General features: G+C 39.7%; 1 protein-coding gene and 1 long non-coding RNA gene across 14 annotated transcripts in view; one reads left to right on the top strand and one right to left on the bottom strand.

Annotated features, from left to right (window-relative positions):
* LOC138759005 (uncharacterized) overlaps positions 1-18,418 on the top strand; it is a 55,868-nt gene that overhangs the window by 10,534 nt on the left and 26,916 nt on the right. The gene's annotated exons all lie outside the window — the stretch shown is intronic.
* The window catches only part of LOC138759003 (casein kinase I), a 120,581-nt gene continuing 108,840 nt past the window's right edge, over positions 6,678-18,418 (bottom strand). For 7 of the 12 annotated variants that reach the window (XM_069928745.1, XM_069928741.1, XM_069928742.1 and 4 more), the window contains 3 exons: positions 17,902-17,934; positions 11,443-11,549; positions 6,678-9,887 (listed from right to left, as the gene is read on the bottom strand). In XM_069928745.1, coding sequence (XP_069784846.1) covers positions 9,833-9,887; positions 11,443-11,549; positions 17,902-17,934 — 195 coding nt within the window. In that variant the 3' untranslated portion in view covers positions 6,678-9,832. The remainder of the gene's footprint in view (positions 9,888-11,442; positions 11,550-17,901; positions 17,935-18,418) is intronic. The other 5 variants (XM_069928752.1, XM_069928748.1, XM_069928749.1 and 2 more) reach the window with 1 other exon arrangement.

Consider the following 18,418-nt stretch of genomic DNA (forward strand, 5'->3'; position numbering starts at 1 on the left):
TTAAAAATTGATGTAAGGATACACAGCAATACCCTAGAACTTTCCAGGCATCCTGGATAAAAACATGTTTCCAGTCTGAATTAGGGACAGTTCTTCCATTAGGGCAAAGGAAAATGGGAAAAAAAAGGTGGCGCTGCCAGAGCTGCTGTAACAGCTGTGCTGCCACTGGTGCAGACCCAGGAGAGTGGAAAGCAGAGACACAAAGCTGCTCCGAAGGGTTTAACCACCTGGTCCTAATGCTGGTGTCTTCGTACAAATGGCCCAATAAAGGAGCCGACAACATTTGTAAGTAAAATCCTACAACCGCAGAGGGGTTGCAGACTCTGGGGAAGCGGCAGATTGGTTCAGGCACCAGAAACAGGGAGAATACCCCCCCCCCCCCACCTCCGGTTGAGAAGAAGCAGAAGAAACAACCATAAGGACACTGACCACAGCAGTGGACAAGCAAGGGGCTCACCCATTCATGGACCCACATAGGCTGTGGGCGGATTGTGTTCAGGGGACCTGCCCAGTCTGTGGGCTGGTGGAGAGTGGCTCAGGTATCAAAGATGAGATTCCAAAGGGTGCTGAGGGGAAGAAGGCTCCTGAATGGCCTTGGGCACTAAAGGTTTCCTGATCTTGTTGGAGGTTTGGATCTAGAGCTCGGGTGGATCGAACAGGTGTCTGTGGCTGCAGAGCACTGGAGGCAAATCCATGGACACTCAGTGACTCTGAGGGGACACTCTTTTGCTTCTCTCTCATACTGTAAGGGGTGCCATCCAACATTAATGGCAGAAGGCAATTTCACTTAATGTTGCACGTTCCTTTCTATTAAATGACAATAAAGGAATCTTGAAGTTTCAGGTCAGATCTTCAGCTCAAGTATCTCAAACACTTGAACCTTAACTTCCTCCTTCCTGTATGAGGTTCAATGGTCTCCCCCAAATCTTCCCTAAAGCCGAAGAGGTTTCCAAATGCTCCTGGACAGCCACCTGCTGTGTTACAATGAATCGAACTCCTGTGTGTGTGACGAACACAGCTGGACGACAAGCACGGTCATTAAACCAAGTTCAAGTTTCAAATTTACCTTTATTGTCACGTCTGCCAAGGTACAGTCAAAAAAAGGGCCTCGCTTTGCACGCCATCCAGCAAGTCTATCTGCAATTACAGCGGAATAAAGCATTAGAGGGTAGGGTTTTACAATGAGATTCAAACGGAGTGAAGGCAACATTATTTCTCTAGTTACGATGGCTACTTTTGCATGTCTGATTGAGGTATCCATGTAGATTAAAATTCCCCTCAAATTTATGACCAAATACAAATCCAGCCACATCTGAAATCTCCTCCGTAATATCCATTGATTCTATGAATTCCAGTGCTCCTCATCAACCTCCATGTCTGCAAACCAATGGAATGAAGGGGTTTCTATTCCTTAGTTAAAATATTGGTTCTTCCCATTTTCCAACCTATAAATGCCACAAATGAGATTTGTGTGGAGTTCCAACCCAGCATTACTTAAGTGAATAGATTTCTGACTTTCCTCATTTTCTTCTGGGAACCTTACTCCCCTCTTGATCAAAAGATACACTACAATAATCATGGATAGATTAATTTCATCTCAGTCAATTAACATTGGCTGCTCTTCCTATAAGTGATTGCCCTGGAGACAGATGTGAATCAGTGATATTCCATTTTGTGCGCTGTCTTGCAAAAGCCAGTAATGAGAGATCATCTCCTATAAATATTCCTGCTGAGGACAAGTACTACAATGAAACCTCGTTAGAACGCGATACGTTAATCCGTGGAATCGCTTATAGTGCGGGTGTCTGTGGACCCCAAACGTTGTTTTAGGCCAGGCTAACAGCCACAAACTCAAAAATGGATTCTTATGACTCTTTGAAAGATGGGTATGTTAATATGTGGAGTTTAAAGGTCTTCCTGAATCATGACATATATGCATCTGCTCCACGACTCAGTATGACGCGGTATGAAATCTTGGACCCCAACTACCGCATTCTAACGAGGTTTTACTGTATTTGAGGCACCAATCCATCAATAGTATACATGCAATACATTGCACAAATGAAATATAATGTTGGAAAATATATGGTCATGGACTTTGATAGAAAAAAATCAATGAACAGACTATTTTTTAAATGGGGAGAAAACTTTTGATCTTCTTCGTTAGGTGAATATACATTGAGTAGATTCCAAAACTCCGAATATATCTTACATTTTATCATTACATATCTCCCTGCTGGATCTATTATTTCCTCTTCTATTTTAATTGGTATATTTTTACTAATTAATATAGCTACTCCTCTTGCTTTTGAATTATACGACGCTGCTGTTACATGTCCTACCCAATCTCTCTTTAATTTCTTGTGCTCCAATTCAGTTAAATGTGTTTCTTGCACAAATGCTATATCAATTTTTTCTTTTTTCAGTAAATTTAGCAGTTTCTTCCTTTTGATTTGGTTATGTATTCCGTTAATATTTAAAGACATATAGTTCAATGTAGCCATTTCATACTTTGTTTATCTTCCCTTTCCGTTTCTCCATCATCACCTTTCCTTCTTATCCATTTCTGCTTTCTTGTTTTGAACACTTTATAAGGCAACATTTCTAAAGCATCAAACATTTTCCTTATTCTCCTATTTAAAACTTCTTTAATCCCATTCTCCCCTCCCCCTCCTGAGTTGCCCTTTATCCCTTGCTGGGCAACCACATCTCCCCTCTCCATTTGGATTTGCGAATTCACTCGCAAGCGTCAACTGATTTTGCAGTGACCGTAACTCCTCCCCACCCAGCCCCCCCCCCCCGGAAAAGATTTCAATTTTCATATATAACAAAGGTCACTCTTTTAATTCCCTCCTTATTCCCTCTATTCAATGGGGAGAAAACTGAAAATAACCAGATGCAAAGGGACCTGAGAGTCCTTGTGTTGGATAGCCTGAAGGTAAACTTGCATGTTGAGATGGGGGTGAAGGTGACTGCAATGCTGGCGTTCAAATCAAGAGGAAGAAAGTTAAAGGTTCCATTAATGCCACATGATACTACATTTAGAATGCAACATTCATGAAATTCTTTCACTTTTGTCTACTGCAAGGCAGGCAGAGAGTCGCCACCTACAGCACCTGGTGTTCCTCGGCAGTCTCCCCTCCAAGTATTGACTAGGCCTGAGGCTGCTTAGCTTCTGAGATCATACAAGAGCAGGGCTATGATGCTGAGGCACTGGTGAGACCTCAGTTTTTGGGCTCCTCATTTAAGAAAGGATGTGCTGATGTTGGAGAGGGTTTGAGAGGTTCACTAGAATGATTACAGGAATGGAAGGATTATCATTTGAGGAGCATTTGACAGCTCTTGGCCTGTATTCATTGGAATTTAGAATGAGGGGAGACCTCATTGAAGCATTTTGAATGTTGAAAGGCATGGACACAGTATATGTAGAAAGGTTGTATCCCATGGTGGGAGAGTCTAGGACAAGAGGGTGCAACTTCAGGATTGAAGAGCATCCATTTAGAACAGAGATGCAGAGGAATTTCTTTAACCAAAGGGTGGTAAATCTACGGAATGTGATGCCACAGGAAGTTGTGGAGGCCAGGCCGTTGGGTGTATATAAGGCAGAGATTTATAGGTTCTCTATTAGCTTGAGCATGATGGGTTATGGGTAGAAAGCCGGACAGTGGGGCTGGGTGGGAAAAATCTATCAGCTCATGATTGAATGGCTGAGTAGAATAGCTGATTTCTGCTCCTGTCTTATGGCCTCATTTGGTTACTTGGAATTTTGTACTGAACACTTGTCCACTCCAAGGTAACTTCACAGGTTTCAACCTGAACAGTTGAGAGTGATCACATCTACCTAATTTCCCAATTATGCTAACTCCTATTCAAGTAGCATTGCCCAAATTTAAATGATCAACAAGAACATTTTCCATGATTTTATTGTGACATAGCTGCATTGTGACATGTTTGACATTAGACGAAGAATTGCTTAATCAGAGTTTCTATTTTCCACCTTACAAAGCCATTGTGGCACTTCGCAAACTGACAAAGGGCTTGTCAGTCCAATAGAGCCTTTTTATCAGAAATTCGTAACTTATCAGTTGGAGCCACACAGAAAACACAACAAATCTTTCACTGTTATCCAAGAATTTTAGCACCTAGTTCAAAGCCGCCTTGTTGCAAGGAACTAGGCACAGCAGTGGCTCGCTGCTTGGTCCAGTGGCTTCATAGCTCCAAGTTCGTACCTGACTGCAGGTGGTTTGTTGGGGAGTGTCACATTCACCCATCAGCTGCTCTGGATTTGTCCCAGACCCAAAGATAACTTGGTAAGTTAATTGGCTCCTTACAGTGGGAGATGGGAAGGACTGATGGATCCTGCCTCATGTTCAAGTAACGGAGTTAAATGAAAGAAATGCAGCAGCCAATTGACATCCAGAAGTCTCCTACAATCAGCAACGAGGTTTAAATTAACATAGCAGTTACACACCCTTTTGGCCCCCAAACCCTTGCTGCCCAGTTAATGGTAAAACCCAGCAGGTCTTGCAGCATCCGTAGTAGGTAAAGATATATAACTGACTTTTCGTGCTTCAGCCCATTTGAGGTACGAGTAAGGAGGAGGCTTGGGAGAAGGAAAGAATGGCAGGGGGAGTACAGACCAACAAAGGGTGTTAATTGGAGATGGATAGGAGAAAGGCAAGAATTGAGAGAGAAAATGTGAGAACTGATAATGGACACAAACCACACATCCACCTGCTCCAGGTTTGTCCACCTGCACTCTCCAGCCCTGAAAGGCGAGATCCCAGTGCATCTAACACTCCGTCACAACACTGAGCTCAGTGCCAAACCGGAAGTCCAGAAAGCATGGATCTAATCCTTCAGCTGGTGTTTGCATCTTGGCCCATTTATCAGTTTTTTGACCCTTATTAGAAAGGTAAATATTACCTGGATTTTGTTAAGTTTATTGATAGAAACTATTTCATCATATTTTAAAATTTGAATTAGTTTTTAAAATTTGCATTTCAACTGTTTCTAAATGCCTCCAGTGATCATGGAAAAGGGCTCCCTTCAGGCAGATGCACCAGTTTGATCACCATCTGTCCTTCCCCATTGTTATAGGTTCATTGAACACACTTCTCGTTAGTAAAATGATGGTGTCCTTTTTCCCTCTGTAACACTCTGCACCTTAGTGTTATTTTACACCTGTTGTGCTCAAGGATATGTTGACTTGCCTGGATAGCAAACACAACATTTTTGTTTATATCTCTGAATACATGACTATAACCAATTCAACTTATCAACTACACAAACTCCATTAGGGCAGTCTGGGGGCATGATGCCAACCATTGGATTCCAGGCAAAAGTAGCCATTGTGTCCAGAATATGCGAGCATGGAACCAGAGATGCAAACTTAAAACTGTGTCCTTGCTGAATATTTTTTAAGACATAGAAACATTTCTTTGCTTAATATCCTTGCTTTAACACCCTGTCAAAAAACGAGTACTGGAGTGAAACACCTTGCTAGATTGTGTGAGGTTTGAACCCATGTCCTTCAGTGTTTTTTTTTTAAAGTGAAGCCCATGCTCTCCAACCAATTAATTGCAGCCTTCTTGGTCCTCAGTGCAAGCACTCTCAGCTTGGTTCCCCCCTCTACTACTGTACCAGAAAATTGGTGCGACTCCTGATCCTCCTGGACTCTTCCAGCAATGAATCAGCCACACAGCAGACTGCAGATGCTGGAATTTGGAGCAAAAATGTAACTGCTGGAGGAACTGAGCAGGACAAGCAATATCATTGGGATAAAACTAATGGTCAATATTTTGGATTGGAACCCTTCATCTCTGTATAAAAACTTACAGCCATAAAATTCTAAAATGATGCAAGTATCATCCTCTTAAGTTAGGCCATCCTAATAGCCCCCAGTCCCTAAAACACATTAATATTCATATTCAATGACCTTATACACCACTTTGCAATGAAAGGAGTACCAAAGGATTACAACTCCTTGCATAATAAGAATTTGCCTCCTCATAACCAGAAATAGTGAACATCCAGTACACCGTAACCAGGTTCAATGTTCTCCAGCAAATGGAAACAACCATACTGCTTCTATAAATCCCCAGTACAATAGGAAATTAATGAGATTTACTCTCATTCTTCTATACTCCAGGGGACACACTCCAGGCGATTTCAGCAGGGAATTTAGAATGTTACACTACAGATCTCAGCCCACGACCTAAATAAAGCTATTTGAAAATGAAACCTCTACTTTGGACCCATAACTCTCTATTTTTCTTGCATTCATGCACCTAAGAGTCTTTTAACTTTCCCTATTGTACCAGCCTCCCAGCAATGCATTCCAGGCACCCATTCCTCTCTCTGTAAAAAAAAACCTTACGCCTGATGTCTCTCTTAAACTCTCCTCCACTCAACTTGTACAGATGCCCTCTAGTGTTTGCTACTATCTATGCCTCTTTTAAATTTGTAGACCTCTTATCCTACTTTGTTCCGAAGAGCAAAGCTCTAGTTCTGTTAAACTTACCTAGTCACAAGACCCATACTCCAATCCAGGCAACATCCTAAACAATCTCTTCTGCACCCTCTCTCTAGCTTCCACATCCTTCCGAAGTGGCTAGAACTGAACACAATATTCAAATTTGAAGCAACAAATTAAAAAAATAGCAAGGACAGAAATATGAATTGCTTGTACTCCCTTTATTTGGTTCTTTCACTTATTACAGTCACCAGAATTAATGACAGCGTGATAACATTGCTCATGTGCTTGTTGTGGATAGGGGCCATTTTGTGTCCAATTACTGGACAGGTTACAGAATGCATAGTTCAACATTTTCATATGTGGCGTCATTCTGAGTGAATGTCTAGCACAAAAAGGTAAAGAAAATCAGAACTTAAACATCAATATACGTTTTAATAATCACAATACCATTTATCTTAGTAATTGCTTTCCAGCCAAGAACAGACCCATCCTATCAGAAAAGGCAGCAGATGAAGTTTGCAAAACATTGCTCAGCACGTTGGCGATATCATTGCACTCCCGTGACATCTTGTGACTTCTCTTTCTAAACCCCCCCGTGGATGCAGAGAAGACTCACAGGCAAACTATCGGTTATTACGAGCAGGTTAATCTGCTTGCATACATTTCTGAAAGTCTATTTACAGCAATTAGTATTAAAATAAGGTATGACTGTCAACAGTCCACCGTCAGGCATCAGCTTTTTTCTTAAACGATGGTATGGATTCAGCATTTGATTCCATTATTTTCTGTGTAAGGGAAATTAAAACTTTGGCCATGCTGAACCACAATCACCAATATGAAAAGTGCATGTTTTAGGCAGTACCAAAATCAGTTCTGCCTTCTCTCAGGACAGGTCTCTACAAATCCAACTGTGAAATTAGTCTTTAAAACTTCAGGAGTGATCAATTGATGAAAGTAGAAATGTGCAATACAAACCTCATCTCAGGCCATCCTACATATCTCTGATGTGTACATATCTCTCATGTGCTGAACTCTCAGGGAAATAAAATGTTGTTGTCCACTAGATTTGTGATCACAAAGCTGAACAATTAAAGTACATTAGCCGTGATTTCAACCTCAAATTACTTGTGAAAGGCAGCAAAACAAGCATCAGGAGCGCTGCAACCACATTGGCCAAGCTAACCCTCTAAAGAGATCTTAGGAAAAGAATTCTAAATGCAAAAAAAATCTTTAGATTTTTAATCCATACATAAACCAGAACATACAGTACTGCAGATCCCAATGAATACATTAAGGAGTATGTGTATCAGAATGTTTACCTTGGAGATCTTGTAACTAAAGCTCAGGGGAAATTTTTTTTACCCCCGCCCCCTCCTTTGTTTTGTTGTTACACTTTCTTGTCGTTCAAAGGCAAATGGACAGTATCCACAACAGTACTTAAGCATTCAAAAATTATTAACCAACTAAAAATTGAGGGCTACACAAAGAAAATGTTGTTCGTGGTTGTGGACGAATGTTTCCCTGCACTAGAAATGGACCTCTTGCTAGGTAACGTGTGAATAGAAACAGTTTCTGTCAAAACAATGCTCGGTAAAAGAACGTAACTACAAGCTCGATTACGTGCAGGATGCAAGTGGTTCACTCTAGGTAGAAGCTTGTAACCCAAGTTTTCCTTGCACTTATCAATCTATTGAGATGGATAATTGGTCATAACTCAGTCTAGTCAGGCATCCATTTTAAGTACCCTAATTTCCTGAGGAAACACCTGCAGCCATAAAATAAAAAGGGAGATCTGAAATGATGCAAGATTCAAATGAAACACATTTTGAAGTAAAAACAATTGTTTTCTTTTTAAATCAAATTGTGCATAAAATCTTTGTGGTTCAAACCAAAATGATTGTGGCTTCGGGCACAATAAAAGCAATCGATAAAGTTGGAGATGCCTCCAAAATCAAAATTTACTTCAAATTAATTTCTATTGCAAACGAGCGCCAAGAGCTGTGGCTTCTAATCCAGAAATTGAGGTACTTTCTCGTTGATAATATCATTGTCAAACCAGCAGAGGTGTGTATGAAAAGCCTGACTGACCCAGGGACTTAAAAGAAACCAACTCCTCCTCTTCATTGCTGTCACCCAGAATAAAAACGTACCAATTTCTCAGCACTTTTTAAAATCAACTTTTTGCTTTAAAATTTGAATTATCTTGAGACTTTGTCTAAGCCTGTGGCAGCAATCTTGTAAATGCCAAATGATTTGAATTGTGAGACCTTTCCAAATGCTTACCACATGTTTTTCTAATTACTAATAACACAATCTGAGTGCTGATCTCTGATTACGTGACAGGTCCATGAAAAAGGCTTTAATCGTGCACAAAGTCCCAGTTAACTTGGTTGCTTTGCCCAAATACAACACAAATAGTGCCTTTGCAGAAAGACCCATTCATTTCATTGTAAATGTGTGGTATTTCTTCACATGGTTTTGAATGGTTACAGCTGCTAAAATTCTGACATTGACCAGCTCCTGTTCATTTACAGCCCTCCTGCTACCTGGATAATAAACTAACCAGATCGGAATTTGAACAAAATTATTTTTTTTCTTTCTGTGAATTACCAGGTCCTATTTCTACCCAGTTTACTAATGTAATTGCCTCATTTACATTTTGCAAACATTATACTGTCATTATTACAATTAAAAACATGCTACGTATCCTACCGTTTTTGTATTCCCTTAAAAAAAGGTATGTAGAAACAGTTTTTGCACAATCAGACCCAAAAGCTCTTACATACTGATATCGAAAGTGCAATTAGGGATGTAGAAAGCCCTCTGTGCATTCTCCCATCCCAACAGTACCCAACAACAGTGACTACACCACGCATTCACACCGAACAAAAATAAAGCAGAAAACAAAGGAAAACAATTGTTGTATGACTTGCAATTACATAACACTGGAGATTAATGATGGATTTCTTGAGGTGAGTTTCAGTTCTCACAAAACTCAAAGTAACCGCTATCTTTCTTTCCTTTCTGAAACTTTTATTTAAAACTTCAACTGAATTCTGCCTTGATCCCACACAGAAATAAATCCTACTTAATGTAGATTTTGGGTGTTTATTTCAAAGAAAATGTTTTTGTGGATTTTCACAGAAAAGGAAGTAAAAACTTTGTATGGTGTATTTGCAAGTCCATAAATATGAACTTCACAGCAGAAGAGAATGCCAATGTCAGAAGCCCAAAATGCTGGGCAAAAAAGTCATGATCTTAGACAACAGCCTGCCACAAAAGGATGGGTTTCTGAATCTGTCATGATTGGAACGTTGCAGAGCACACGTGTAAATCTCACAGCAGTTTCCAGAGTCACTTGTGGCGTTGAATAGTTTTCCTCTTCCGCCTCTTGAAGAAACAACAGCACCTTAAAAAAAAACAAATATTACATGGTCGAAACAAAAGTAAAAACCCAATGCTGGAGAAACTCACTAGCACAAACCGTGTACTTTATGTAGCAAAGATAAAGATACATAACTAACATTTTGGGCTTGAGGCCTTCATCAAGGTTTGAGCAAAATGCTCAAACAAAATTGTAGGGGGTGGGGCTCTGTGAATGCAAAGGGACGGGGTGGAGAGTAAAAAGGGATGGGGAAGAGAGGGAGAATGGAGAGTAGGCTAGCAGAAACAGGGTTTAATCATCAACTTTTTGGAAGACCAACTGAAAGTTGAGATGACAGAAGATATCTGGATAATAACAAGGGATGAAAACATGCAGAACCTATTTTATTTCCCAAACATGTTGCGAATTACTTATGGAAGATAGGCGTACTGGCACATGAGCAGAGAAAAAATAGATTTGTGAATCTAAGATATTCCATTAGCTTAGCCTAATTTAAATACATTTTTGATTCTTAAGAGAACAATTTAAGGAAAGATGTTTTAAATTTACAAGTTTTACTCCAACATAATTCTTACTCAAGGTTTTTTTTCTAGCAAGACATCTGAAAACATTTCGATTTTCCATGCGTTATGTAGCTAATCAACTCCAACCCACTTCTGCACCAAAGGCATAGAATCATTGTGAATGCCCTTTTCTATGTTTGAAGTGTAGTGAAAGCTGAAAAAGTCTGCATCCATGGCTGAAATAGATCTAACATTTTTTTAGGGACTTCAGGAATGTGCCACACACTTTAATTTTTAAAAAAAACCAAAGGAAGGCAATCGTTTGAAACTCATGCTTGAATAACTGATCATCAATTGAGACAATTATAATTTTACACTTCCAATATCACTTGACTAGTGATAGGCAAAGCTAAAAGATGCTTAAGCCATTTATAGCTCAACATTCCAGAAAAAAAACGAAAAGCCTCAACTGTTCCACTCTTCTTGTGCTCCACTTTCATTAATCTACCCCATTTGAATACAAAGAATCTTTTGAATTCTTTTGCAAACCAAATATCCCGCTATGTTCCTGTGCAGATGAACAGGAACAGAACAACTCAGAAGAACTCAGCAGGTCAGACAGGATCCATGGGTAGAAATGGTTGGTCAACGTTTCGAGTATTGATAAGAGTCCAGACCCAAAACATCGACTGACCATCTGCTGAATTCCTCCAGCAATTCTTTGCTCAAGATTCCAGCATCTGCAGATTTTGTTTCTCTCCAGAACAACTGTTCATGAAGTCTTCATGAAACAGAAATAAATTAAACGAAGGCAGTCCTGTCTTTGAAATGAACGCTGCAGGTTTCAAAAAGCATTTGTTGTAATCTTACAGTCAAAAATAATAATTTCTATCACTGAAATGACACAAATTGGGACCTGTTTGCATTAAACAAAACACAAGGGTTGTGCTTGATAAATATCTTTAGCGTGTACAAGGGATACTGTAATTTTGTTATTTAAAAATAAACAGTCATTCAGGGACTTATTTTTCTCTTAATTCCCTAAATACAAAGGTATTAGACTTAAAAGTTCATACTTGGTGTCGTCTGCCACTTCAATCTCGGCTGGAGCAGTGATGGGGGCATTGGAGTGTCCTGCCGTGGGGTCATCTGTATTAAGCTCTCCATTTGTTGAACTCACAACCTTAAAAAAATCCAGAAAATAATTTAGTAGATTTCTTGAACAATTAAAAAATCTGCAAGTGACAAAAATAATAGAAATAAAACTTTAACAAATCCATTCAAATGACAGAGAAAAACAAAAGCAGAACAATTTTAATCGAAGTATTCCAGAACTATTTAACCACTGCACTAATGGAAATCATGCAAAATTTATCAACTTTAAAAATACTGCTATGTTAACTAAAAATTTGGCCCATCAATGATTACTAAAGGTTCTAAAACTCAACCAGAATGACAATAATTTTGTAGATTGATGCCTATTTACAGTAATAGAATATGCCTTTACAAAAGTGATGCATGTGTTGAAAGGAATTTTTTAAAAAACAGTCATAGTATTTCATGCTTGGATTATGAAGTTCCATATGACGTGGAATTACAAATATGATGCATAGCTGCAATTTGTCATACATCAATCTCCTAAAGTCAAGTGCTTTGTTGTGGAAAAATTACTGAGCAGAGGAGAAAAATGTTAAATTGAAGGACAGGAACCCTTTGAGCAGTTGATTGAGCATGAAAAACTACTAGGTTGGTTTGGAGTTGTTTTTTTTTTACTGAGTTGTAAGTTTACATTCGTTTTTCCAGATCAATTTTCCTGGATCTGGGTGTTACTAGAAAAGGCAGCATTCATGCTCATCCTCAATTGCTCTTGAAGTCCAGTACAAAGAATCGATAAGATTGGCAGATCCTTCCCTGAAGAAAGATAGTGATCCAGGCATTTTGTTTTTACAAATCAGTTAGTTTTTGCAACCATCATTGCAGAGACAAATTGTCATCTACCTTTCAAAATTCTAGACCATTAACCAAATTTCAATCCCGCAGCAAAATTTGAATTCTGACCTCCTCACGATTTGTGGAGCTCTCTGGATGACTACTCTCTCAGGTCAAATTGCTGTACCATCTCTGGATGGACACGAAAGTACTTAATCTAGGGTTGAGACTCTATGACAGCACTAAAGCACTGCTTCACTGCTGGAAAATGTACTTCTACAGATGAAACTCAACCCTCATTTAAATAAATGCAGAAAACATTCCCAATGACCTTCAATCAACATTACCAAAAGGTAAATTAACTTCAAAAGCTAAGCATACCTTGGCTCACCCCTGAAGTCCGTGCTAGTTTGGAGAAATGTAGTGCATGTTTAAAGACATCACTGCTCCTCATGCTTGTATGAAATGATAAATGCAGAAATTCTAAAATAAAAATTCAAGCTGCGCAAAGAGCGGGTAAACTATTTTCATGTGGTAGTTTTTAAATGCTTCACAGTCCATACATTACTTTTGGAAATGTTTACTGTTGTCTAGAGTCAGCCCTACCCAGCAGTGGATCTTCCAGCTTCCAATAAATATGAAATAAGGTTTGGTTTGCAATGAATTGATAAAAATGGCAATAACAGATTCAAACAATGTAAAACGATTTATTTGTGTCAAATAAAACAATTACAATTGAAAATAATTCTGGATTCATTTGAACAAACCAGAAGGATAAAGCTAATCAGTGATGTATAAATTTAGCAGTTGTTTCCCATTTAGACCAGATCCAGAAGATGCCATGTCACAGATGTTTGCAGAAAATAAAAGCTCATGGTGTAGGAGATTACATATTGGCAAGGATTGGAGGGATGCTCAGTAATAAATAATAAGCATAAATGGGTCTCTCTGTGACTGTCAAGCTGGTAATGAGTGGTAATGCCATAGGGATTAGTGCTGAGGCTCAACTTTTTTCTTACAATTTATATAAACAATTTGGATGAAGGCACCAAGGATATGGCTACTTAGTTTTTTTGAATGCACATCGATAGATATTAGGAAAACAAGTTGTGAAGAGAAAATAAGGCTACAAAAGGAATTACATAATTTTTTAAATTTAAATTTAGACATCCAGCACAGTAACAGGCCCTTCCATGAGCCCATGCCACCCAAATTCCCCAATTAAGGGTGGGAGGAAACTGGAGCACCCGGAAGAAACCCATTCCGAGAATGTCAGATTTTAACCCAGGCTCTTGGCACTGTTATAGCACCGCGCTAACTGCTGTGCTAACTGTTCTGCCCTGTGGGGGGAGAGATCTGGTAAATGGAGCATAGAGTGGGAAACATTTCTCCAATTTTTAAAAAATTGAAATAAAATTATCTAAATGGTGAGCAGCCACTCCAAAATCAGGGTGTCTTATTGCACAACTTACAAAAGGCTAATATGTAGGTTCAGCAAGTCAACAGAACACAGGACAGCATAGAAACAGGCTCTTCATCCCATGTGTCTGTGCCCAATATGATGTCCATATTAAACTGCTGCTTGTATATGATATGTACCTCTCTATCTAGAAGCCACGCTCGTATCTGCTTCTGGCAGCCAATTCCAGGTCCAACCAGTCTATGCAAAAAAAAACTTGCCCCAAATGTCTCTCAAATTTTCTCCTCTCCTTAAACACATGATAATTTTACCCTGGGATAAAGATTCTGACCATCTAACCCTATCGAAGCATCACGATTTTATAAACTTTTATCAGTTCATCCCTCAACACTCCAGAGAAAAACACCCCCAGTTTGTCCAATCTCTCTCCATATCTCACACCCTCTAAACCTGGCAACATCCTGGTAAATCTCTTCCATACCTTTTCTAAAGCCTCCACAGCCTTCCAGGAAAGGGGCAACCCCCGGAACAGCCTAACCAATATTTTTAAATACCATTTATTGAGAGAACTGAATGTAAAAGTAGATAGAATATTCGTTAGCATTGAAGGACTTTAGTGTGAAACTCCATCTGAAATATTGTGTGCAGTTTTGGACACTTAAGAAAAAGAAAGTGAATACAGTGAAATCCCTGGTATCTGGTGCCTAAGGGGATTGGTAGATGCCAGATAAACTAATCTGCCAGTCGCTTGAGATTGACTTTTGCATGGATTGGCAAACTGACCGCTAGGGGGCGCCAATTAAAAAATAATAGTATTTTTAACTTATTTATTTTCTGCTAGTGGCTTGAGGCTGCGGTTGCTTGCATTCCTGCTAATGGGGATTTTACTGTATGTTGAAAGAAGTTCAGAGGAAGCAGTTATGTGATAAAAGATTGAATGCACTCGGTTTGTAGCCACTGGAGTACAGAAGAATGAGAGGTTGATAGATTTTTGATCAGCAAGTATAAAAATTGGAATATGAACAAGGTGATAATTAGATGGTGTTCTTATTAAGCAGAACCAGGTCGAGAGGTTTTCTACTGTTCCTAATATATCTGTTTGCATGTAATCTGGCAATCCAATGGCTCAGCATCTAGGTTGGATCTGACTGATAACCTGCAGTAATCTTGCCAGTACTGGTAATGCACATTCTTAAATTAAACAAACTTTTACAAACATGCTGAAAGTTTCAATTTGTTCTAAAGTTGTTTCTTTATTTGCATTTATAATTCAAAAATGCTTCAGAAGATGATTACATTCCATTGTGCTACATTATATTCCATTTCCTGCATGCTTAGCCTATCTGTTTAATACTGTGTTACTTGACAATTTGTAGGACGATTGAAATCTGGTTTATGTTCATGCCTCTAATAAGAGTGCACAAAATATTTGTAAAGCCACAGAGTCAGTGAACTGTATGAACATTTTGCTGAAAATAAATGACAGAAATGGAAAAAATATCTCTGGAAGAACTCTTTTTGTCGACTTTTTTTGTCAATCTAAAAGTTCTGGTAGATTTTAAACACTAAATATCATTGATCTATTTTTTTACCCCCCAAATTAAAAAAAAATGTATTGTTGCTTTGCAAGGTATTACAGTGGAATCTTGTAATACAGTACGACGATTATCTGGAATGGTCAGGAATGGGTCAATGTTAGATAAACATTTTTTCGGAGAACTGGTCATTTAAAAGAAAATCCCAGTAGCAACAGCAAATCACTTGTATCAATGCTGAAACAACAACAAATCAACAAGACTTTTAAAGCTTTAAAATAATGTTTCTCACCAAAAATATGCTGACTGCAGCCGATCCCCGACGCGTCCCCGCCACTGGCGCCAATCCCCGACACGTCCCCGCCACTGGCGCCAATCCCCGACACGTCCCCGCCACTGGCGCCAATCCCCGACACGTCCCCGCCACTGGGGCCAATCCCTGACACGTCCCCGCCACTGGGGCCAATCCCCGACACGTCCCCGCCACTGGGGCCAATCCCCGACACGTCCCCGCCACTGGCGCCAATCCCCGACACGTCCCCGCCACTGGCGCCAATCCCCGACACGTCCCCGCCACTGGCGCCAATCCTCGACACGTCCCCGCCACTGGCGCCAATCCCCAACATGTCCCCGCCACTGGCACCAATCCCCGACACTCATTGGCAAGTCGGCAGGCTCCTGTCTCCCCGGACACCTGAACTCCCGACGCCTGAGTCCCAATTCCAAATTCACCGCTAGGTCTACTGCACATGCACATGGACACCAGGAGTCCAATATGTGTGTGCGGTAGGAGGCCGAGGGAAGAGTTTGGAGTTGGCATTGGGTGTTCCAGTGTGCCAAGGGGGGAGGGAGGGAATGCCACTGTCTCGAGGTCCCACTCCTGCCCGAGAGCCTGCTCTCCTTGATTGCATCAGCACAAGGGATTCTTTCGACTGCTTGTGGCTGGGGGATAGCGGCATGCAATTTGATAGGGAGAGTTGGAGAGAAAAGTCAATAGGGGAAGATGAAGAAGAGATGGAAAGAGTGAGGGGAGGGAGTTATGTGAAACGAGGACAATTGTTGCTCTAATTTCACGTTGTGATTTTTTTTTCAACCTGTGAGGTCAATTCAGATCAATGAGGATTTTTGATTTCTTTTGGATATCCTCATTTATCCAAAATTTTTCGGAGGCGAAAAGACATCACTTCTGGGTCCAAAAGAATTTTGGATGAGGATTTCTGAGAATCTTATTTTGGATAATTGAGTTATACTGTAATTACTCAGGAATACCACTGGAAAGTTTGGAACTGAATTTACAATAAAATTAATTTATAATAGTTTATTTAGAAAAAAACAAAACACTCCACAAGTCAAATAAGAATCTCCATAGTGAGCAAGGCACCTAAATTAGAAATGTACGTCGGCATTAGATTGTGTACCAGACAGTCCACAGATGATGGAAAGTAACTTGAGACAAACAACCACAGCTCAGACCTAGGACTCTTGTCTCACTTTTAATGATGTAATGTCGAATGATGCTTTGGTGCAATATGAAGGGAATAATGAACTTCTAACAATGTCCTCATTTAGCTGGAAATCACAAGTCCATACACTCTCTCATCTGGTATTATTTAGAGTGGATGCATTTACTTCATCCTCACCAAACGAGTTTAAACTGCAATTTATCTAATCGCATCATTTTGTACAAATTGTTATAAATTCAAAGCTTCTAAAGCAATCAAATGAATTAAGTTCTTTGCTGTGATGTAAGCCATTACATAAAAGGCTTTTTCTATTTACCATCATGTCATTTGACAAGATAGCAAATTTTCTGACCACAGTAAAAAGGAAATCTTAATTTCAATGTATAATCGTTGCCATATGTTGTTTTCAATACAAAGGAATGTGCAAAGTGCACATTCTGATAAAGACCACTCTATGATCGCACATATATCATGTGCTCTGACTGCCCATCCATTGCAGACATCTATTTGAGGCACTGCCTCAAGAAAGCATCCATCATCATAGAGGACCCCTTTCACCCTGTCACAACCTCTTCTCACTGTTCCCCTCAGGCAGAAAGTGCAGAACCTGGAAAACTGTTCACGAACAGTTTCTTTTCAACATTTATCACTCTTGAACCTCCCTTTGTACACTGATCATGGATTGTCTGCACTGTTGAAAAATCCCTTCTTTGCACTGGGATTACTGTGAATATTTATTATCTATCTTGTGTTTTAATTTAATATTATAGCTTTTCTTTATAAGTACCTGTTCAGCTTCAGCAAGAATTTAGGGCACATGTATAGTAAAACCACTAGTGTCTGGCACCTAGTGGATTGGTAGATGTCAGATAAGTGAATTTTCTGGTTGCTTGAGACTTAGTGTTGCGTGATTCGTGAACTACTTTACCTCTGTATTTTCTGCAATTTTTTTTGCTGGTTGCTTGAATTCAGGATAATAGGGGTTTTACTGTACATTGTACAATGACAGTAAACTATTTCATTATTAATTTCTCAAGTAAAATAAATATTTTCTGAAACAATTTAAACATTTCCAATGGTGTGCAGAACCAAATGGTCGAAGACAGCTGCAACAAAGATCCAGTCATACAACATTCCTTCATACCTGCAATACTCAATAAAGTAACACACAAGGAACATTTCCCTTACTTCTCTGTTCACTTTGTCCAAAAGCAGTGAGTGCTGTGGAACAAAGTAAGACATGCATTCAGGTCTCCAGGAACTATAGCAAATCCTATGATCACAGGTTGAAAAACTCTTTGGCAGTTGGGAGATTATAATGATACCTCAAAAGAAAATAGAATTAAACAGGAAAATCTGCAGACCGATCGAGTGCAATGCACAAAAATGCTGGAGAATCTCATTAGGTGTCTATAGAAAGCAAAGGAATACCACCAATAATTCACCCTTTGTCAAGGTATGCTTAGAAGGCAGGCAGGTGCCTGAATAAAGAGGTAGGGGAGGAACACAGGCCAACAGGCAATAGAGTGGATCTGGGTGAGAGGGCAGAAGAGTTTAAAAAAAAGCAGAAGCAATAGGGGGTTGTGGTGTAGCTCTCTGAATGTAGAGGGAAGGGAGTGGGAAGCTGGAGGAAAAGCAAGGGATGAAAGAGAGAGAGAGAGGGAGAGCGAACAGAAACCGGAGAAGCTTATGTTAATGCCATCTG

Source organism: Narcine bancroftii, chromosome 3 (assembly GCF_036971445.1).
Source record: "Narcine bancroftii isolate sNarBan1 chromosome 3, sNarBan1.hap1, whole genome shotgun sequence".
NCBI classification, from domain to species: Eukaryota; Metazoa; Chordata; class Chondrichthyes; order Torpediniformes; family Narcinidae; genus Narcine; species Narcine bancroftii.